Source organism: Agelaius phoeniceus, chromosome 9, assembly GCF_051311805.1.
Source record: "Agelaius phoeniceus isolate bAgePho1 chromosome 9, bAgePho1.hap1, whole genome shotgun sequence".
NCBI classification, from domain to species: Eukaryota; Metazoa; Chordata; class Aves; order Passeriformes; family Icteridae; genus Agelaius; species Agelaius phoeniceus.
This window is the reverse complement of record NC_135273.1, coordinates 29,544,643-29,567,236: the sequence shown is the minus strand read 5'-3', so window position 1 is coordinate 29,567,236 and position 22,594 is coordinate 29,544,643. Positions and strand designations below refer to the sequence as shown.

Below are 22,594 nucleotides of genomic sequence, written 5' to 3'. Positions count from 1 at the left end.
GATACTGGTGTCAGGAAGCCTGGCCAGGTCCAGTCTACAGCAGAAAAGCCTAAAGGTTGTTCTTGGCCTCTGCTGATTTATTCTTTCTATAGGTCACCTCCTGATTTTCTACCCTCAGCAATCCATCCACTTATAAATTTATTAGTGTATTATATAGTTAGTGCCTGCCAGATGATGATTACCAAAAAAGTAGGGCAATCGTGACCAACTGCAGAAGTTTGGGAAGAACTGTGCAGGACTACTGAGGAATATGCTCCTACAGAAAGAGCTATGTCAGATACTGTGTGGGAAGTGCATTCCTTAATCCACAGTTTTTCACACTTCCATCATTTTTACTTATCCCCCATATTTTTGAATAAATTATGTCATTTATGTTATTGTACCAATCGATTTTTTTGTTAGAAGACAATACATCAAATGTTGATGAAAAAGCATTATCATAATTTAAAGTAATTTTATAAAGGAATCATTGAGTTTAAATTTGATTAATTGTAGTATTTGAATGTATCCAGTTTGCATCCACACAGATTTACAGCTAATGGTAACTGAAATTAAGGTGTGTGAAAATTGATCTTTGTTTTTGATAAATGACAGCTCCTTCAGTCCAAGAATGGATTGAAAGCTGATTTACAAGTATCATGTTAAACTTGCTCCAGGATTGATTGTCTATACCCTGATGATTTTCTGACCAGAGTGTAAATTTTTCAGCTAGCAAGATATTGAAAGTGGCACACAGAAGTAATCTTTAATCTAGTGCTCTAATTGCTAACAATGTCCATCGAGTGCATTAAATTGTCATTCAGAGTTTGCTATGATTAAAGATAGAGAAAGCTTTTATTTGTAACTGTTTTCACATATGAATGTAGATTTGAGACCTTTGTATTTTAGGAAAGAAATGTTCTGTGCTTTGTCTCTGACAAAGATGAATATATATATCTTTTAGAAGTTTAAGAGAGACTTCTGTAATGATTTTAATGAAACTATTTCTCTTTGTGTAAAACCCCCTATTTTTAGAAATGCTTGCTATGCAAATGCATCTTCAGAAGTGAAAGGCAGTTTCAGAACACGGTGATGTATTGATTTTTAGGAAGTTAGAAGTCTACAGCTGTATGCTGGTAGTTCACTTGAAAGTTTTTTCGTTTTTGTGAACACTTAAAAATAGATGAATTTGAAAGTTTCAATATTGAAATAGCTTTTATAATAAGATGTCTCATAATAAAAATTAACTGAAATTTGAATTTTTCAGTTATCTTCTGAGACAGAGTGACTAAATGTGATTTCACTTAAGTTTTGTGGGTAAACCCCTGTAGGAATACATGACAATCTGATGCCAAAATACTGGCACCATTTTGCATCTTAGCATAATGAATGTGGATTTTTCCATCATTCTCATATGAAGACAACACTGGAGTCAGCAATGCTTCTTTATAACAATATTGAAGATTTTTGTCACAAGACAACTGTGTTCGTGCTGTTCACTGCTGCCATCATGTGTCACTTAATATATTGCATATACTTTTAAACAGCAGCCTTGTACTTCAGAAATCAGGCCTGGATTTATAAAGCCCTCACAGCATTTGTCTTTTAACAGGGGCCTAATAAAAAACATTGTCTTCACCTGAGTCCTCTAAGCTGGAGGAAAATGTCACTTAGTACTATGTTGAGTTTAGTAGATAAATTGGAAAATTTAGTGGAAAAAAATACTTTCCTAATATTAAAATGACAGGCATGATTCAAAATAATGGCTTTGTAATTGCCTCTCTACTGTGGTTCTGAAGTAGAAGGGTATTTTTGTGTTAAAAGAAAAAAGATTTCTAAACTCTTTTTGCTGACTAAGACAATTCTGACTGGGAATGTGATTACAAGTGGTATTTTCTCTGTGGTTAGCAGTACAAGACTGAAGTGTTTGCAGTATAAGTATCCCAGTCTTTTCATTAAAACAGGAATGTTTTCCTCTTGCAGTGGGATGAGTGGTTTTCAGCACAAGGCAAGCAGGATTTTGGTTTACATCTATGCATAATAATGGGCTCAGAGAATACCTCTCAGAACTGTGTTACACAGCTTCTCTGAAATGCTATTTCAGGTACTTTCAAATGAGATTTAAAATATTCTTTATTCCAGCATAATTTCTAAACAGGAATGACGCTTCAAGTTGAGCTAATTATTCCATTTTCTTTTGATGTGGATAATAATCTTGGAATAGTTATGCTGTTCTTTGGGTGGAAGGCCCTGTTACCACCAGAAGATCAGAAAAAGAAACAACACACTTTTTATAATTTGTTTTGATCACAGATCTACAATATTGACTATAACTTCATCTCCCTTCCTTCTTTGTCCTCCTTCAGATATTCGAATACCATTAATGTGGAAAGGCTCTGACCACTTCAGCAAAAAAGAAAGTATGTAAGATGTAATTAATTACTCTGATAAGCAATTGCTTATGCCTGTAAATTTAAACTGAATGAGGAAGTTCATAGTCATTTCAACCCCTTTTTTGACCTTTCATTAGGTCTATATTTTGCTCTTTGTTGTGTAAATGATTGTAATTTGAAGTTGCTGGTTGTCACTAGCTGAGTTAGTTCAAAGTCCTGTGGTTCTGTGTTTAAACCCTACTCTAAAGAGTCCACCTGAGGAAGAATTCCAGAGGAGGCAACAGAAGAATGTTGTATTAAATGGTTAACTGAGAAACTTCTGATTAAACACATTGTTCTATGTCTTGTCTGCACTTGAGAGAGTGTATTGGAGGCTGTTTCCAATGAGAAATTTAAATGAAACTTGACTGTTGGTGTTGAGGGTATTATTGGATAGCCTTCAAGTACATGCATTTTGCTGTGTCATGGAGATTAATCCTAAATCTGTTCCAGCTGTCACCTGGCATCGATTTCACTTTGATTTTCAATAGGGTCAGAGATGCAAAGCATGGCAAAATAGCCTAATCCTATGTAGCACATTCATGAAATGATACAGGCTTTGGATCAAATGTTAATTTTTTTGTGTAAAGTCAATTTTACTAAAAAAATTACATTTTTACTTAAGTTTTTGAAGTTGCTAGCAGACACTGTACCTGATTACTCAACTTTTTTTCCCCTCCTAATAGAGGTAGGCATTTTTTCTATGTATACAGGTCAATTCTCATAAAATCCTAAGATGAAAATTTGTGGTGGGAAGAATTGAGGGCAATTCCTTAGAGGTCTGGATGACCATTTTGGGTGGTTTTGTTACTGGCAGTGTTTGGTACTGTGCCATGCAGTGTGGCTGATGAAGGTTCTCTGTGCCTCTCTCCAGAATCACAGCGCTATGCAGTGTTTTGTTTGTTCAGAATGGGAGCTGAGGTTTTTGATACTGAGGTGACTATTGTGGATGAAGCAATAACAGATATCTGTTTTGAAAATGTAACCATATTGTGAGTATCATTTACTTCTGTTGAATGAAGTACAAATACTGCTGTTTTCTTTTGCAGGTGGATGTGATTATGAATAAGATTGGCTGAGGTCCACTAGGTTTTGCTGTGGGCAAAGGAATCAGTAGAGGCTCTGTTCATTTTAGTGGGTGGAGGATCCCCATCTCTGCAAGGCTGGTTTTGTGTACAGAATGATGCTGGTTGGAGATGTGCCAGTTGATCTGTACTTCTTTTCATTTTTGCCCTGCTGAAGCATTTTCTTTAAATAAAGAGATAAACTTACATCTCAAACATTAATTAATAATTAATTAATAATTAATTTTATCATTAAATTATTGCTAAAACCTGAAAGCATTATGACATTTTAGATGTAAATGTTATGTGTCCAGCAGGTTACAGTCTCTTTCCTCATGTAACACCTCAAGTCTGTTACACCTACCTGAGCGTGTGCTTGACTCCACTCCCTGCCTTTTATATCTACAATTTAGAGAAAACAATTCTGTTTTCTGAGGAAGACTGACTGAAAAACTAGAACTACTAAAAACTTTAAATCAAGATCCTGAAAACTGAGTTTAAATCAAATTTTAAACTCTCTTAAACACCCATTCAAGTTAAGAGTGGGGATAAAGATTTAAATCTTCTTCTCAAAATTATGAGACTTAACCATTATAATTTTCTGTGAAGCACTGCAACAAAAGCAGAAAAGGCACCCTAAGTTGCCTTGTATCCCACAAGGCATAAAAAGACTTGATAGAAAAGCTTTTGGAATGGTTTCATTATGGCATGTGTGTAATGACATGATTTGGATCTGAAAGATGAGGTTAGGCTTCTGGCTTGATGACTAAGCTTGAGAACAAGAGAATCAGTAAAACTGAAAACTGAGAAAGGTTGTGGGCCAGAGGATGCAGCAGTAGGTAGTTAAGTTGTAAATGACAGATTTTATTAGATAGCATTTTTATCAGTAATTTGAAGGGGATGGGGTGCAGTAAGATATCTTTTAAACAGTTCAATATGACTTAGGCCCATAGGCAGGGATAGGTTTTCAGTCATGTGATTTTTGTGTAACAGTAGAGGGCAGATTTAAGTGTGTTTGAATGTCTTGCCTGGTTATTTCCATAACGTGGGTGTTTTCTTCCATTTTTAACCTAAATGCTGAATTTCCTGTTTGTAATTGTTTATGCTGCAATTATCCATCTCATGACCCCAATACTAAGTTACTACTGTGTACTCTAGTCCTTAGTTCCATATTAATGTATATCTGTGCCTGAACGTTCTGGCATTTCTTCCCTTGATTAGAAATATCTTATTTAATCTATAAAGTAGCAGCAGCATTCCTTGGCTCCATACACAGTTTGTTAACAAACGCTCTGAAATTTTCTCCTCCCCCACTTCAGTGATGAAGCAAGCCCAGATTTCCAGGTGAAGGTTGAAGTCTATAGCTGCTGTACAGAGGAGTCTTTATATACAACAAACACTCCTAAGAAACTGGCAAAGAAACTTAAAACATCCCTCAGCAAAGCTACAGGGAAGAAACTCAAAGCTGCACTGGAAGAAGACAGCACTGAACCCCTTTTGCCTGCTGACCCAGTCATCCAGTAAGCCACATATATTGATGTTCTGGTTTTGTAGCTTTTAAAATAGAAATAGGCCAAATATAATTGTAAATTTCTGGCAAACTGCCTAGAAACTGGTTTTTTCTCTACTTGCCCAAGTGAAAAAAATTTACATTTTAAATAGGAAATGAGAAAGTAGGTGTGAATTCCAACCATGTCGCTGAGCCTTGGGGCCTGGTTCTGATCTTGAAACACACAAGCAGCCTTTATCTGTGTGCTCCACAGCCAGCCAGCTGGTAAATCCACTGTTCTTTGCAAACTCCATAATATTTTTAGTTTGATCTCGAGAGGAAGTTGAGCTTGTACAGTCTGTGTGTGACACTCTATCCATGTACCTCTTCTCCTTCCCCCATCCCTGTTTGCTTCCTCCCCCATACTATTTTTGCACCTAGCCAGTGTTGCTCATACTTGACAGGTAGATATGTGTAAAGGTTCCAAGTTGTGTGAAATAGGAAAAAGTGTGTATGTAGGCAGGAGAACCCACTCCTGTACCCTCTTCCCTAATTCCACTTGCCAGCTTTTCAGTGAAACTCTGCTCTGCCAAAGGCACTTTATGGTTACTGTTACTTAGCAGGGGATTTCTGAATTGACTTTAGCACAGGACATTTTAAAATGACTTACTGGTTTTCAGTGTTCATAGGCCTAAGTGCTTTTCCCAATAATTTACCTGTTTCCTTTTAAAAATTAACTGCCTACTAATATTTTCCAGCTACTTCAATTTCATTTGGATTTAAATAGGCCAAATACTGAATTTGCAAATATTAATGGCATTGGTTTATTTAATTTATTTTTATTTTTTGGAAAGGATTTTTTTCAAGTAATTCCTCTTTTTTTGGCAGCTGACAGTAAAGAATCAATGCTTAATTCTTGCTAGGTGTTTAGTCTTAGTCTAGTTTCCTATGTCTGTTTGCTGGGATTTTAAAAGGAAACATTCAAGCATATTCTATCTTTGTTGAACTGATATAACTGTAAACTGATTTTTCTGTTTGACTCAAAAATAGACATCCAAGACATCTTATCCACAGAGCAAAACAAATTCTATCACTGACTTTCCAGTGGATTCCACCTAATGACAAAGCATTTTTCAATGTGCATCACGTCAGGTGGCTGTGCTTCAGCTGAGCCATGAGACACTGTCATTAGACACAGTTTGAATCAGATATAAGCACTGGCTTCTCTCTCCAGTATAGATTGCCTGTCTCTTCAGGAAAAAGCACCAGTAGGCAATTTAAACAGCTGCCTCCTCCCCTGGGTTTTGCTTTTGGTTTCTCAATTGAATTTTCCTTCCCTCCATCTTGGAAGTTTGTTGTTTCTACGTAGATAATCATCTCACAGTGGCTATTACTTTCTTAACACAATTAAATGAACAATGAAGTGTTAAATGATGGCATTGCTGGGTGATTAAAATAGTTGTTTGGAAAGAAATGGGTTATTATAGGCAGAAAATAAGTTGTCAATTTTTTTTATAGGTTCCCCCAAGGATTTATATTAGTTAGACCTTGGTATGTAGCCCTTATAAAAAGGAAGAGACTGCAAGATTACAAGAGATCTTTCAAGTATTCCCAGAGAGTTTTACCAGTCCAGCAGGGGAAATTAAACTGCAACAAAAAAGTGAACTTTCTATATTATGCGAACACCTTTTCTCTGTAGATTTCATTTATACAAGCCTTTTTCTTTCCAATGCACACATGAGTGAAATTCTCCATTTCCCAAAAACTCTGTGATCCCTCTGTTTCAAACTTCTTGGCTTAGAAATCTCTCTGGTTAGTGAGGAAACTCTCAGACTTGGAACTTCTTGAAAAAGCTTTGTGACAAAGGGCTTGATGGGTTGCTTCATTAGTTAATTTGGAATATACTGATATTCTCTCTTAATTATCCCTCATTTAGTTTCTATACAGTCTTTTGCCTGCTTAGTTTTTCAATTCTAGCTTAATTTTTTTTTCTTTTTACATTTTTCATAGAAGAAAAAATTTTAGTGCAGTTTTGCTATTAAATTGCAGTGTAAGCAGGTTGCTCTTTGGATAAACCACTGGAGAGTCTCCCTCAAGTGCTGTTTACTGGTTTGCAGAACTGGCTGTGCAGGCACTGGTTGTTGTTTGATGTTTTGTCCTCCACTGGGCTGAAGGTGCAGCAGCTTCCATATCCTGTGTTTGATTTGGCAAATCCCCAGTGATATTTAGCTGGAAGTACACAGTCTAATCTGGTACAACTTTTGTGGTTGGGTTCTTGTTAGCACCTGAAGGTTATATTTGGTTTTACCCTCTGTTATTTAAGATCTGATTGAATATTGAACATATTGATTTTTTTTTTTTTTTTTTTTTTTTTTACCTCACAAGTCTTCCACTCATTCCTTCACTCACATTGAATGAATGAAGTGAGATTGGGATTTCTAACACTGGATTTAATATTCAGGAATAGATTCTGGAATTGAAGATGTCTTAATTAACATACATTGATAGAGTGTTTTAGTTAGACCTTCCCACACCCAGGTCTGTGTGGAAACTTCGGTGCCTCTGTCTCTTGATCAGTAAACAGATTTAACAATGAGCCTTTGCCACAGGCTTGTTGTGGAGATGAGCTGCTTGGGTTTTTTTAAATGAAGTTATTAAATGGAAAAATACTACAGATATGCAAAGTACTGAATGAGATGCAGCAGGCAGATTATTCTTTGTTATACAAAGAAACTGCCATTTAAGGCAGTTAGCTAATTCTCTGAAATGCAAAGGAAAAACACAGTCAACAATCCTGATTAGCCAGTTAAATCTGAAAAATATCTGTAGATAAAACTTTCCTAAATTATATTGCAGCTGCCTGAAAGGAATGACTTGTATTTTAGAATGAAAATGTTACTGTGGAGCATATTTTAAAAGTGAAGTAGCTATTTTTTTTGGCAATGTTGTTGTGGTAATTAGTCATGCTTTAGGAAAAAAAAGTAACTTTAGAATCAGCACAGCAGTTTTATCTGTGAGAAGAAACTGAACTTTTTGGTACACTTTAAATAGAATGGTAATGCATTGCTCAACTGCTTGGTCAAACATAATCAGTGGAGGTTCTTTTGTTAAGGAGCAGTTTAGCAGGAAATATCGACAAATGCTGATGGGTTTTTGTTCAGATTTCCCTCTTGAAACGCCTCATAGCAGGGTTTTTTCACCCAGGATGTTATATTGTATTTAATTTTCTATTTGTTCCCTGGAGACAGATATGGAGCACACCTCCCCTCTAACAAACTTCCTACTTTTCCTCCTCCTCTGTCCTTAGGGGTAGGGGGAGGTAGATACTCTCCTTATTTATCTGCACAGCCAAAGGTCTGAAAACTCTGTGTTCCCACTGTGCTAGTAAGAAAAATAAAATTTGAGCAATACTAAGATGGAAAACTATTCTTGAGGATCTTGGTTCAATGGTGTCTTCTCAGCTTTTACACCACTAAGCCTTCTTATGTTCTACTGAAGATATTTTAAGGATCTTGTGCTAGATCCTGTTGGGGAGAGTAGTTAGTGATTTGGAGGGGTTTGTTTTCTTCTGAACTTTGTCCTAACTGCCATTAGCCAGGTGGAATTCCTACTGCACTGCTGGACTATAAATCTGTTACTTGGTCCAATGAGTATTTTAGAGAAAAGGTTAAAAGTACTAAATTTATACCAGTTTATTCCAAGAACTGCATTCCACAATTGCACTGTGCTGAATTGTAAGAGTGATACTTTTTTTCCCCTAGGCAAAATGCAAAACTAAGATAAAAGATTCTGAAACCTCTAAGTCCAATAAGTGAAAAGAAATCCTTTCTGCTACAAAACTGACCATAAGATCTCTGTACAGATTTCTGCCTGTGAATAATCAATCTATTGGATTATATAAAAAATACATATATAAACAACTGGTTTATAAAGTGTAGTCTGCATAGGCAAAGTGAAGAGCAGAGCAACATGGAGAAGCATTATAATGCCATTTAATTTTTAACCTGTATTTTCAGATAAAGTTTGTCATCAGTTGTTCTATTAACTTTAGGAATTTTTGAACCTCTTACCAAATCTAATTGCTTTAGGCCTAGGAATAAGAGCTGTAAAACTCTTATTGAAAGTTACTTGGTGTCTGCCTAGAGGAGAGAGGTGCTTAGAGCATGCAGAGGGTGCAGAGGGTTTGGATAGCACAGCCTGTGTGCCTGTGTTGAGGAAGCACAAGCCCAGCTGTAGGCAGTGACCACATGAGAGGTCTCCTGGCCAGCAGGTCCCAGAGAGGAGGCAGCAGAAAGAGTTGTAATGAATGATGGCATTGGCCTGGAACTGGGGGTACACATGGGGGCAGGAGATAAGGGTCTAGGAAGGACAGGAACAGAATGTGGAACAGTGTTTACAAGGAGAACCAGAGACACAGGAGCCGTGTGGGAAGAGGTTGGAGGTTTCCATCTGTGGTCACTGACAGGTCCTGTCCTGCACCTTGCTGTTTCCTTGTACCCAAATGTGCTCTCTCAGGTGTGTCTAGACTCCCTTTAATTACTGCCTGAGCAACACGAGGCAGAAAGGTCCTAAACGTGCCTTTTCTTTCCCATGTAGTGGAGCTAAGTACAGTTTGCTGGCATACACCACTCTGGGGCTGGAAAGTGCTGAGGACAATTTCAGGACCCACAACCTTACCATTACAGGAAATGGTAAGTACATCTGGTATCAATTTAAGGAAATAAAAAACCAGTAACATTTTGCATTAAAGTCTTGTAAACTAAAGGGCTTAAAGAGATTATTTTTCTTGATACTCAATATAGAACAACTTTAATAAAATATTTAACGGCTCTAAACCAGGCATCTGTACACAGCTGAATAAACTATAAGTTGAGTAAAATTTCAAGTCCAGATGAAAATTTAATTCTTTTGGGAGTTTCTTCTGTCATTTGCATCTCCATCTTATGTGAGTTGGAGTTATATACAAATTATTTTCCCTTCCTCACAACCAAGGAAGGGTATCAGAATGAAGAACAGCTTGTTTCTCTGTAGTCAGAAGGAAAGAAGAAAAATTGCTTCAGTTTGGCGAGATTGTTTGAGGCCCAGATTGAACACAGGATGTAAGTGTGTGTGTGCTTGCAGTCTGTGCTGGCTGCTGTCCTTCAGCTTGGGGGCAGCACGAGTTGGGAGCAGCCAGCCTGGATGCTGGCACTGGGGGACTGATTATGCTGCAGCTGATGGTGGTGGTTTCACTTTTTGGTACTTTGTCCATTATTTTCTGCAAGGCTAGCCCCTCCCATAAGCAATCCTCCAATTGTTAACTTAAGGCATGGGACTGTCACTGTTGCTTCTGGGAATTTAAATCATTTACTGGAGTAAACTTGACCTCAGAGGGAATTTCCTTCTTTACATTTCAGTAATTCTGAATAAGTACAGATTTGAACATTTATGGGGCATTTTTTTCTTGAAGTGTTGGATGAATAATTCTGAGTACCTTTGATATTTGTAAGCCTTTCTTTATTAGTACTTTATATCTTTCTTCAAGTTCCTTTTTCTGACATTAATTTACATAATTTAGTCTGATGAGGAAGGACATACCTGGATATTTTGGTTCATTACAAGCATTTCTAAACCTTGACCAAAGACACAGTCACATTAGTGGAACATTGCATTACCTACTTCTAATTACAGGAGTGGAGCTGAGTGATTCCAATTCGTTAGGAACTCCTTGGAACCCTAAGTGCTCCTCTAGTGCTGAAGGCAAAAGTAGATACAAATTCCTCATTGAAGCCTTATTGAAACATCCTGAAGCAAAGTGCTCATGTATAAATGTAGCTGTGTGCCACAATGGAATGGGCTCAGGGACTTACCTTTCAAAGAGTTTCTAGCTCTGAAATGAGCCACATTTTATGTAAGAACAACTCTCTTTTGCAGAGCAATATTGCCATTTTAACTTGAAATTATTTTGGAATTTAGTAATTTTTTTCAATTAAAAAACATTTCCTGAAGACTAAAAATCAGTTTTAATCTAATCCCACCGGATTAAATCTCATTCCTTAAAATATGAAAATATGCTTATTTAGACTCAGGATCTTAATGTAAAAACAGATGTAGAAAGCTAAACTGTATGTTCAGGGCAATTTTTCAGACCTGAGTGTTTGTCTCTTTTGTCTTTTTCTTTCCCCCAGAGGAATCCTCTTTTTGGCTGCCCCTGTATGGGAACATGTGTTGCCGTTTAGTTGTCCAGCCCTCCTGCATGGCCAGGGATATGATGGCAGGATTTCTAAATCAGCAGGTAAGGAGGCCTTGCTTGTGTTTGCATCCTGGCCTGTTAAAAGCTGTCACTAAGAGTCAGTTGTTAGAAGATTTGCTGTTACCTGAAGTGCTGTATGGAGAACTGTTGTTCTTTACCTGTTCTGCCTAGAGCAAGGGGGAAACTCTCACAGCTACATTCACAAAAGGTGCCTTCAGTGGCTGAGCATGGAGAAATCAATGTTTCCTTGGCATGAATGACGTAGGCTGTTAGGACAGATCAAGTAAAACTCTTGTTTCAGAGTTGGTTTGCAGTGGTACTTGATGGCATCAGTCCTGGTGATCCTGTGGCTCTCATCCTTGTACATACCCCTTGTTGTGATGCCACACGAGTTCTGTCCCAGCATGGGGAATCAGGCTGGTGAACAGAGCCACATCTAAACTCATCCCTTCAGAAATGATTCATGTGAGCTCACTTTACTTCTCTATTTTGGTTTGTTGCACAACTAGCCAAATGAGAAGGTGATAGTGGAGAGCCAGAGGGTCTGGGTCATTTGTCAGGAGTGCTGAATTACAGGCTTTACACTGATTGTGAAACTGTTATGGTTTTATGAAAGCTGTTCAGAAAATTCATTTGAGGAAGTGGAAATTCTAGACAAATGTCTTTGCTTGACATTTGTTGAATGCAGTATGTATTTCCAAAGTGAAATACTCTTTTTATTTCTATAATTGTGCAATTGCTGTAGCTAATAAAGGTGCTTTCTTTTTTTTACACTAGACACCAAATCTAGATTTCATTCTGTGTTAACCAGCAGATTCTGTATTATTAGTGTCACATGGCAAGTCTGTGAAAACTGTAAAACACCAGAAGACATTTAAAGTACTGCTCACATTTCAGAAATCAGTGATTGAAATGTTCTATAACAGAAAGTCTTTGTTGTAGGAATGAATTTGGTGTGGCTAAGGTTTGATCACTCAGGGCTGGTATGTGTGCACCTTGCAACGTGGTTGTGTTTTAGGTTTATGTTGGGCAATTTCTCACTACTTCTTCTCCTTAGCAAATGGTAGGAGGTCTGACAAGCTGGAGGAGGCTGTATTGTGTACTGAGAGGTGGCAAACTCCTTTGTTATTACTCACCAGAAGAAATTGAGGCCAAAGTGGAGCCAGCATTGACAGTTTCCATCAACAAGGTAAAATTGGTTGTATGGCGATTTTTTTGTTTGTTTTGTTGGGGTTTTTTGTTTGTTTTTTTTTTTTTTTTTTTGGGGGGGGGTTAAAATTTATTTTATTATTTTGGGGGATGTTCTTTTTAGTTTAAGAAACATGTGCAGTCATTTGGGCTCTAAGCTGCTGGTATGCAGAGTGCTTTATAGGTAGAATGAGGGTGGGATGTACTTCAGTGAAATTTGCAGTCCCCCAGCAGGAATGTAACATTCCTTAGCTGTGGATGTAAATTCCTTCTATTGCATTAGACTGGTTAGCACAGAGGAAAAAAGGAGGGTGTTTTTCTAGAGGAAAAGTAATAACCTTTTATATCACAGTTCTATGAGACAGCCCTTGGAAATGTATTGCTTACAATCCCCTAGCAATGCTTTGGTAGAATTTTGTCCTCAGCAAGGTGGAATTCCAACAAAAGCTTTTTTGTTGTTACGTGTTATTTGGCCACAGTCTTAATTAGCAGGAGAAATGGAAAATTTTTCAAAATATTTTAGTGCCTTAAAATAAGCTGCTTTTCTTAATGCCGGTTTTGTCCAGAGCATAATAACTTTGGAAATGCTGTTCTCTAGGATGATATTATTGCTGTTGTTCATGCCCTGAGTTTAAAATGCAATTTTAAAATATTGCTTACTATTTGACCAAAGAAACAGTAATTAACCTGAAGTAATATTTAAATTAGTAATGTTATGGGAAGGACCTTCTAGAATGGCAAGCATTAGAGAGAACAGATGCTTTCAACAGCTGGTTTTGGTGCAGGCACCAAGGGTTAATATCCCATAAGGATGGGCAGAGGAGTTAAATGTTGCTTGCAGTACCATGGCTGGGTTCATCTCACAAAGGGAACAGACCCGTTTGGGAGCTGTGTTAAGCACAGGCTGCTCTGGGTTCTGCTGCTGAGCTGCGAGTGCCAGGCAGGCCCAGGGCAGTGCTGGGGGCTCCAGGCAGGGCAGCCTTGGCTCCCACCCTGTTTGCCTTTCACCAGTTCTCTTACCCCACTCATTACCCGGCTGCACAAACCCCTGGGTGCTGCAAGCACAGGGCTCAGCCGTGGCTGGGGACATGTGGGGTGACAAAGAATGACTCTTACAGCAGCAGAACCAGCCCTGGGTGCTGCATCCTTCTTCAGAGTGAGACTGCTGAGGAACCCAAACATTTAAATGGGTTCTAACAATGTGACCTGTTTGTGTTAGGATGGTTTTTTAATTGCTAAGATTTAAATTGATTCCTTAAATAAAATTACCTGTTTTTCTAGTGCTATTTTTTCTTCCAACTGTTTATACATTTACATTAAATAAATATTTATGCTGTGATATATATTTAAGTAGGTTTACTTCTTCAGTCACTTTCAATTTCACTAAGTCAGCTTCTGCCACATATCTGTTTTCCAGCTATTCACGGTATCAGTTAAGGAATGGTAAACTTTAATAAATTATAGAATGACTAAATAATTCTAAAACATGACAGGAATATTTTTTAAAATTATCTATCAGGCTGCCTCATGTCTTTTCTTGGGGTTCTCTGTTTTAGTCTAAATCCTGATTTTGCTTTTCCTTTTAAAATAACCATATTGTACTAAGATATTTTGCTCCTTCAAGTAACCTATGCACCTAGAACCTAAAATCCAGCTTGATAAGCCTGAGAGATTGTCCTTATGTTTGCAGGGTATCCTTAAAGCTAACTTGTAAAAGGTACATTATTTATTTGTCTTACACCATTTTACAAAAATATCAGGCTGCTGGAGAATGACTGTGAATCCTTCTTCAATGGAAATAAAAACAAACAAAAAAAGAAAATGCTATTGAAAACATATTTGGATCCTTTACTACTTAAACAGTTTCTCTTGAAAATAACTTAATGCCTGCAGATGTTTTCTGATTCCTTTGTTATGAAATTTCTCTTACGGATTAAATGGAAGCAGCCTAATCGTATGGGCTTGTCTGCTACATGTTGTTAAAGAAACAGCAATTTCAAAGTGAAAGTTGAGACTGAACATCAACTCCAGACATTCTAACTAAAATCTCTTAGGGTTGCATATGTGGCATTTTCATTTGTAATGTGAAGTTGATCCTTTACATGTAATTTAAAGATACTTTCTGAGAAGTAATGAAATCATCTGGATTTATGAGAAATTCTCTGGAAAACGTTCACACCAATAGCTGTATTTCCAATTCCCTTTGAATTGAGACTTGAAGCCATTAAGACCAGCAAAGTCATTACTTCAACTTTAGATGACTTCACTGCTACTGCTGTTGAGCAAGAATGGTTCTGCAGTTCCTATTATGCAAGTGCTACTGTTATTGTTCCAGCTAAATGTGATTATAACATATTATATTGCACAACTAAGTAGGAAAAGAGAAATGATATTTTCTGTAGCAAAGAAAATTTACTGGAATCCAATTTGAAGAAATATCCTTTATAGGCCAGTTCCTGATATTTTTTCAAGTTTTCTTTAATTTGAAATGAAAAATAAAGGCCTTGCCTACACGTGATAGCTTAGTAAATTGGTGCATGTTCCAGCAGTTCACATTAGTTGCTCAGTGTTTGGAATACATAATCTACTGTGTTTGGTACATAGATTAGAAAACTTCTTTTGTGCCATGGGTGCCTGAAGCTTGAGGGATTCTGAGATCTTGCTTCAAATTGCTGTAGTCCCACGATTTCCTTCCTGGCATATTTTGCCCATGCAGGCTTTGTCCCGGGGCTCTCTCCGTGCCCCTGCTGATGGCTGAGGGGAGCAGGGTGAGGAGTGAGGGTTTACAGCCACAGGCTCATGGGAACACTGCTGATCAGTGCAGCAGGAGCAGAGGCACAAAATCAATTACCTTGAATGACAATCTTTGGTGGTACAGCTGTTCTGCCTAGGTCAGGTACAGGATTTTGTTGGAAAATGTGATGGTTGCAGCAGTGTAACTTCAAGGGAACCATCCATATTTCTAGGGAAGCAGGGAGTTCATCCTTGGGCTGGAGCAGAGGAACATGGATGTCAGTTCTGGACCAGGTGAGCTTTTAGGGAGCCAGCAACATGAGCAATATTCACTGTGTGTGTTGGGGAACTCCAGCACAGGGAAATGAGATAAGCCCTGAAAATATCTGTATTCTCTGTGGTAAGGACTTTGTCCCAGTGGTTGGCTTAGGAAAAGCCTTTGTAACTGTGAAAATGTATTGGAAAAGCACAGACTAGTTCAGTACCTCCCAATGTCTGGTATCTCATATCCCATTGCTTGGTTTAGTCTTGCAGTTGCTTGAAAGATGTTGTGGATGCAGGCAGGGGAAGCAGGTAGAACACCCAGATCCTTCTATGCTCAAACTGAGCAGTTTGAAAGCTGCTTTATTGGCTCACTGTTGCTTCCCAAAATGCTTGCTGGTCATGTATTGCTATCTCCTTTTCCATGTTTTCAGCTGCTGCATTGCTCCCAAGAACAATGGCACAGATATCCTAATATTGCTTATCCATGTCACACTCGCACGTTGTACTGACCAGCCAGTGGCCATGAGGATGTCACATAAGTACAAGCTCACAAAACAAGGAAGGGACAAAATATTAGCTGATAGACTGCATAAATGTGTTTGAAAGACATAATTTGAAATTAAACAATTTTTCTCTGCTTGCCTAAAAAAAAAAATTCATGGAAATTATTAATATTACAACAGAAACCAATGCATGTACAGGTTATACTTGCTTTCAGTGTTGTACTGAATTTCAGTTTGGTTTATTTTTTTGTACTAAAAACAAGAAGAGAGTTTGTTGTGTGTTATTTGATTTGTTTAACCTTAAAATAGATACACAGAACTTGGTCTTTAGGTTATTCAATATTTTTAAGAACTGTAATTTGTTCTGATGTCTTAAAATGGTCTTTATAACCAGTGCTTCTTAGTGTGTCAGGAATGGCTTATCAGGAAAATGTTGTACTGCAGCAGTAAAAAGGTTCTCTCTGTGTCTTCTTGTAAGCTTAAAATATAAGCTTTCCAGGCAAAGGGATTTTATTTGTGGGGAGAAATATAGAGTAAGGTTGGTATTTACAAATACCATATATTTTTCCCTCTTAGTCTTTCCCCATCTTCAAAGAAACAATCTTTTGCATAAAGAATATAAAACTGGCTTCAGCCTCCCCAGAAGAGTCACTTGAGTTCAAGATTCAATTGTTTTCCTGTTGCCATCCACTGATTGTTCTGCTCTTTACAATTGCTACAGCAGGGTTGGTTCAGTTTTTTTATAAGACTGGGAAAGATATTATTACAACATGGTAAATTAAAACACTTTTTGTTGTGTTTTTTGGGGTGGTTTTCTGCTTGTTTTGTTTTTGTTTTGTTTTTAATAGCTTTTTGTTGGTTTGGGTTTTGCTTTTATGAAGTGGAACTGGGCACGTCGTGTAATTCACCCAAGCCTGACAAATTCATCAGCCCATTGCTGCAATGGCGTCTCGTATGACTGCTGAAATATTCAAGCATCAGATAGAGATTGTTGCTTGAGGATTCATCTCCTTTGAATAATACCACAGTTGTGGGATAAAACCTGCAGCAAACATCATTAAATAAACTTGTGTGTATGGTATGCTTGAAGTTCTTACCTGTCAAATGTTAATCTATTTGATTTCATTTTTTGCTGGTATCTATGGTTACCTGAGTTAATGGGATATAGAGCACTGATGGATGAATTACTTCATCTCCTATTTTTAGACAGAAGAATTTAAATGAACATATCCATCAGATATGCTACAAGCAGTTGTTGGTATTTCAAATGGTTACTTCAGTAATGCATTTAAAATCTGGGGAATGGCCTGTAGAGTAACTTTTGTTTTTCTGAGTATCGGAACTAGGCTTATCCCCATGGGATCCCATGCGTAAACTTAATTTCTGTAGGTGTATGTTTAATATCTTTAGCAGATGTTTGACATGTGGTTGAGTTGAGTAGAAGGGAACTGGTTGTTCTGTCCTCCCTGATTTTGAGGAGCCACCTTTGTGGTCAGGTTCCCTGTCCATCCAGACAGGAGATGTTTGAACACAGCCCTGGCTGTGGCTGTTGGCTTCCATCAAATCCTGGGCACTGCCAGGAGTGCCCCGGGGTGGCAGGGGGGCAGTGCAGGCTCCTGCTGGGTGTTAGGTGTCCTCAGGGCTGGCTGCTGCCCTGGCACCAAAGCTCATCACTCTGCTCTCCTGGGTGTGCCAGCAATCCTCTGAGGAGCAGTGCTGTAATGGGCTGCTGCTGGTTCAGTCAGCTCAAGTTGCATGTGCAAAGATATTCCCAGGGCTTCTACTTTACTTCTACAAATAAAGTGATGTTAGTTGTTTTAATTTGCTCATCATGTTGTGATGAGCAGCAATGTTGACCAGTTGCCTTCTGGAATTCTTTTAGTTGTGTTTTAGCTAAACTTAAAGCTTTTAGCATTTTACACACACACAAAAATTACTGAGTTAGGGATAAGTGGTTTTTTGTTTGTTTTTTTTAATTGTAGTATTACCATAACAAAGAAAGTGAATACTCTGAAAATACCACTGGATCTAGTCTAGAGCAATTGAACTATGTCCCTGTACAGAAGGAAAAACCTTAACAGTGCTGCTGTGTAATCTGAGAGCTTTTCTAACTCTAGGTGAAGAGATTTTTAGACTTGTGTTATACTTTTTAGATATATATACACATTTAATTATTTCTGTGTAGCTTTTCCTAAATAGGTTAAAACTAAAATGTCTATTTTTAAATGGGAAATAATTTTTTTCTATTAGAGAAGAATCTTGTTCTAGTAGAACTGTATGGGTTACTGCTACAAATGCCCCTTTAAAGATGGCCTAGGTAAGTTTCTTTTTAATTTTCCCGTCACTATTGTATTACCCTGCCTGTGGTGATGCACTAAGATGAACGTTAAATGGATACAAGTTTACAGTGCAGTGGGTAAACAATGGCCCAGGGAAGTGCGGTAGGAGGTGTAAATGGTGGCTGTAATAATGTGGTTGTCCATCTGAATCAAAGGAGCTGCTTGCTGTTATTCTGGATTATTCACTAAACTGCTGTGGAGAAGAGTGGGCAGTGTGAGATGAGCTGGTGAAGGTAGAGAGGGGAACACTGAATTACAGTACATTCTGTAATTCAGACTGAACTGTGATAATTGTGCTTTATTCCCTTATTTTTCATGTTTTATGCCATTTTAACAGTTTTATGATAAAACAATTTTATAATCAGTTCCTGACATTGGTTCTTTTTTTTCCAATTGGGCATTAATCTGAAGTAGACAAAAAGGCAAATTCTACCTTCCTTACGCTGTCATTGGCCCTAAGTTGATGGCAGTGTGAAGCAATAAGTCATTAGCACAGTTTGTTGTTCCTAGGAAACCAGGATTCGAGCTGTGGATAAGGACTCCAGGAGAAGAGCCAATAACTTCTCTGTTATCAACCCTGTGTCTGGAGAGGGTGTGACCCAACGTTTTGCTACTGACAGTAGGGAAGAGCTTCATCAGTGGATGGAGGCTTTCTGGCAGCACTTTTATGATCTGAGTAAGTAAGCAGGCAGTGCTGGCAGCGTGCCCTCCCAATGGGCATTATGTAACATCAAAGGGATCTTGGAGCAATTCGAATTGCAATTGCCTCATAAGCCTTTGTTTGCAGGAACGAAAAGAAATATATTCTCTGGGATAATACTGGGTGGTGGTCTAAGTCGTTGGAAGGCAAATATTTGACTAAACCAAAGTTCATGTGTTCTTGCAGGAAATCAGAGGCAGAGTATGTCCATCAATCTCAAAAAGCTTGTTCTCTCAGCAGTGTTCTTGATAATGTTTTTAAAGACTGATAAATTCTCACCGTCTTTTCCTCTTCCCACTGTAGTGGGAGGAGTCCACCTCTGCCTGGGCACCCAACCAGTGGTCTGTTGGTCTGGTGAGATCCTGCAAGCATAAAACCTTCGTATGGAAGCCTTAGTGACAAGTGGGGAGGATGCTGGGATCGTGTGGGGCCTGGGCTAGGATGGGGTTTCAGCCAGCTCTTCGAAGCAGTCACACGTAAACTTGGGGTTTCCTTGCTCAGCAGTGTTATGGATGAATTAAATTACAACTTGTTATAACAGGGATTGCTTGATTCTGTGTAGTTCAAAGGTTTTGGTAGCTCTCATCACATGGGAATATGCTCACCCAGGCATGGTCCATCCAGCTGGGCAAATACACACTGCTTACCTGGACCTCAGCCTTTGGAACAGCATTAAAGGGTTACCCTGATCCTGTGGCAAACCTCTGGAACAACCCTGATCTGACATGGCAGAGAGAACTCATTTATTGGTGTGAAATATTGTTGAAGTTGTATATTGTGCTCCTTGTCTATCACCAAATCTTTATTATAAAAACTACAGAGATTAATTTGCCTGTGTCTTTTTTTTCTGCTTTCTGCTTGACTCATAGATTTACTGAGAGTAGAGGCTGTCAGCTTTTGTGCTGCCATTGACAAAGTAGAGTTGCTTCCTGGTAGGCATTTTTATCAGGTCAGAAAACAAAACCAGGTCAATTAATGAAATATCAGTCTTTAGTCAGAGACAACACCAATCAAATAATTGAATTGAGGTTGTAGAAACTCAGAGTCGTAGTTGTATTTCCAGTCATTTCTAACTTTGATTTACAATGAGAAAAAGCACTATCAATTAAAGAAACACACCAAGCAAAAACTAGGGCATCCTCTTTAAATTATCTGTAGAGTAGGGTAAAAGATCTACTTCTTATTCATTATAGATAGAATACTACCCACCGATTTTTTGAGACATTTTCTTTGGATTCAGAAAAAATGGGTCACTTGGCATTTAAATGCCTTTTTTCTTCCCTGGTTCTAAAATTCTCTTAAAATTAATGTGCTCAGAAAACTTGGAATGATTGGTATGAACAAAGTAATTTTACTGTGTCTTGTTTTCCTTAAGGTCAAAATCTATTAATAGAAAAAGAGGTTTTCTTGTCTGCTAAGGGATAAAAGGCAAGTTATCCTCTATTAAAAACAGAATGTTCCTTTGCCATGACATTGTAACATTGCTGTATAACATCCGCCTTGCAGGATATTGGAGGCTGTTCCTGATAACTTGATGAAGCTTCCCAAACCTTAATTTTTTAAATGTTTTTCCCCCTTGGATTTATACTGTTGGGGGATTTGAAGGCAAATTATGATCTTTAGCCATCATAGTGTAACAGTAATGCTGGAATGCTTAAATTCCAGCTAGGATCTTATGACCTTTGTGCTAAGAGAATGAATACAGAGGTGAAAATACAAATTAATCCTGAGCATTCTTGCTAAACAAAAGTAAATTGTCACTGTTTAGTATTACTTTGGAGATAGTTTCCTGACACAACCTAATAACTTCCATTTTTTTTCCAGGCTGATGTGTTTAAGTTCCAGTCATTGTTCTCTTTTCTCTCTCAGGCCAGTGGAAGCATTGTTGTGAGGAACTTATGAAAATTGAGATTATGTCACCACGGAAACCACCTTTGTTCTTGACAAAGGAAGCGACCTCCGTCTACCATGATATGAGTAAGTGGGATTTGCCTTTTCAAGTTGCAGAGTAACAGAAACAACATTGTCTGAATTCAGATGGCTTCTGGTGTTGGTGGTGAAACACTGAGTTTTTCAAGGACAATTCAGACAATGAAAGAGCAACATAACTGCATACCAAGGAGTTGATATTAAATCTGAATTTGTAACAGTGCAAATAATGAATACACTTTTATAGCTTGAGCTAAAAAATCTGCAGTCTCCCCTGAACACACTCAAAACAGCTGTCACTAGAAATAAGCACTCATGGTAGGAGTAGTATACAGCTCAGGAAATGTAAAGGTAAAATAGTCCAGCTTGCAAACCAATTGCATGAAATTAATCTGCCGTTCTTACAGCTATTTGAAGGCTTACCTAGCATAACTTACCTAATTTTTTGGTCTTTGGCAATGATGTGGAAAAATATGCTTGGAAAATCTAGCTAGAACATATCTGGGACTTGTATTTTTGCAGAGAAAAATGGTATGCAGCAGGATTTTTTTAATAGTTTTGTTACAGAAATAATATTTACAGACTAGAAAAAGTAGGTCACTTTGTTTTACTGGGTCCCATGCAGTATTGACTGTGAAACACTGTACAACTCTAAATGCCTGACTGCTTGCTGCTTGGGATGGAGCTGTGATGATGCTCAAAATGCCATGTGGGTCACTGAGTTACCATGCATCAGAGCACTGAACAGTCAGGTTTTATCTAAGCTGTGAATGCAGAGCAGAAATGCAGTAAATGAACCACACAGAAGCTTTACAAAGGTAACACAGTAGCATAATTCCACTGATACACATGTACCTCAGTGAGGAGCAGAACACAAACTCCATTTCACTCGTAACACACCATTTTTTTCACCATTTTTTCCTGGATTATATATAGTATTTGTAGCACCCTGTACCCAGCACTGGTGAGGCAGCTCAAATCCTGTGCTCAGTTCTGGGCCCCTCACTACAAGAAAGACACTGAGGGGCTGGAGTGTGTCCAGAGAAGGGCAATGGAGCTGGAAAGGGTCTGGAGCACACAGGAGATGAGGGGTGCCTGAGGGAGCTGGGAGTGTTCAGCCTGAAGAAAAGGAGCCTCGAGGGGACCTTATGGTTCTCTCCAAGTACCTGGAAGGAGACTGTAGCCAGGGGGGATTCAGTCCCTTTTCTCAAGTAAGGAGTGATAGGATAAGAGGAAACCACCTCCAGTTGCCCCAGGGGAGGTTTAGATTGGATGTTAGGAATTTCTTCACAGAAAGGATTACCAAGCAGAGGCACAGGCTGCAGTGGTGGGGACACCATTTTGGAGATATTTGAAAGACAGATGTGCAGATGTGGTGCTTAGGGACATGGGTTGGTGGTGGACTTGGCAGGGTTAACAGTTGGACTTGGTGACCTTTAAAGGCCTTTTCCAACCTACACTGTTCTGTGATTCTACTGAAAATCAGGTATTGCTGCTGTTTGAGGCTGGTACTACTGCAGTATACATGGAAAACTCAGTAAGAAGAATAAGAAATGGAGCAAGGCAGTCCTAAGGCACACAGGGAAAAATTATATATGTAAAGATGTCCTATTTTCTACAGCTGGCAGCACAGGACTATTTAGTCAGACTTTCATGGGCCTCCTGTGAAACAAAATTTTCAAAGCACTATACAACAAAATGTATTTAATAACTAATACATACAGGTTTCCCTGTAGTACTTT

The 22,594-nt window shown here is 38.3% G+C and overlaps 1 protein-coding gene across 3 annotated transcripts in view; it reads left to right on the top strand.

The window, feature by feature from the left end:
• Positions 1-22,594, top strand: part of RTKN2 (rhotekin 2) — a 41,603-nt gene that overhangs the window by 13,876 nt on the left and 5,133 nt on the right. For all 3 annotated transcript variants that reach the window (XM_077183403.1, XM_077183402.1, XM_054637408.2), the window contains exons 4-11: positions 2,346-2,399; positions 3,286-3,403; positions 4,795-4,995; positions 9,561-9,655; positions 11,132-11,238; positions 12,254-12,385; positions 18,734-18,899; positions 20,793-20,900. In XM_077183403.1, coding sequence (XP_077039518.1) covers positions 2,346-2,399; positions 3,286-3,403; positions 4,795-4,995; positions 9,561-9,655; positions 11,132-11,238; positions 12,254-12,385; positions 18,734-18,899; positions 20,793-20,900 — 981 coding nt within the window. The remainder of the gene's footprint in view (positions 1-2,345; positions 2,400-3,285; positions 3,404-4,794; positions 4,996-9,560; positions 9,656-11,131; positions 11,239-12,253; positions 12,386-18,733; positions 18,900-20,792; positions 20,901-22,594) is intronic.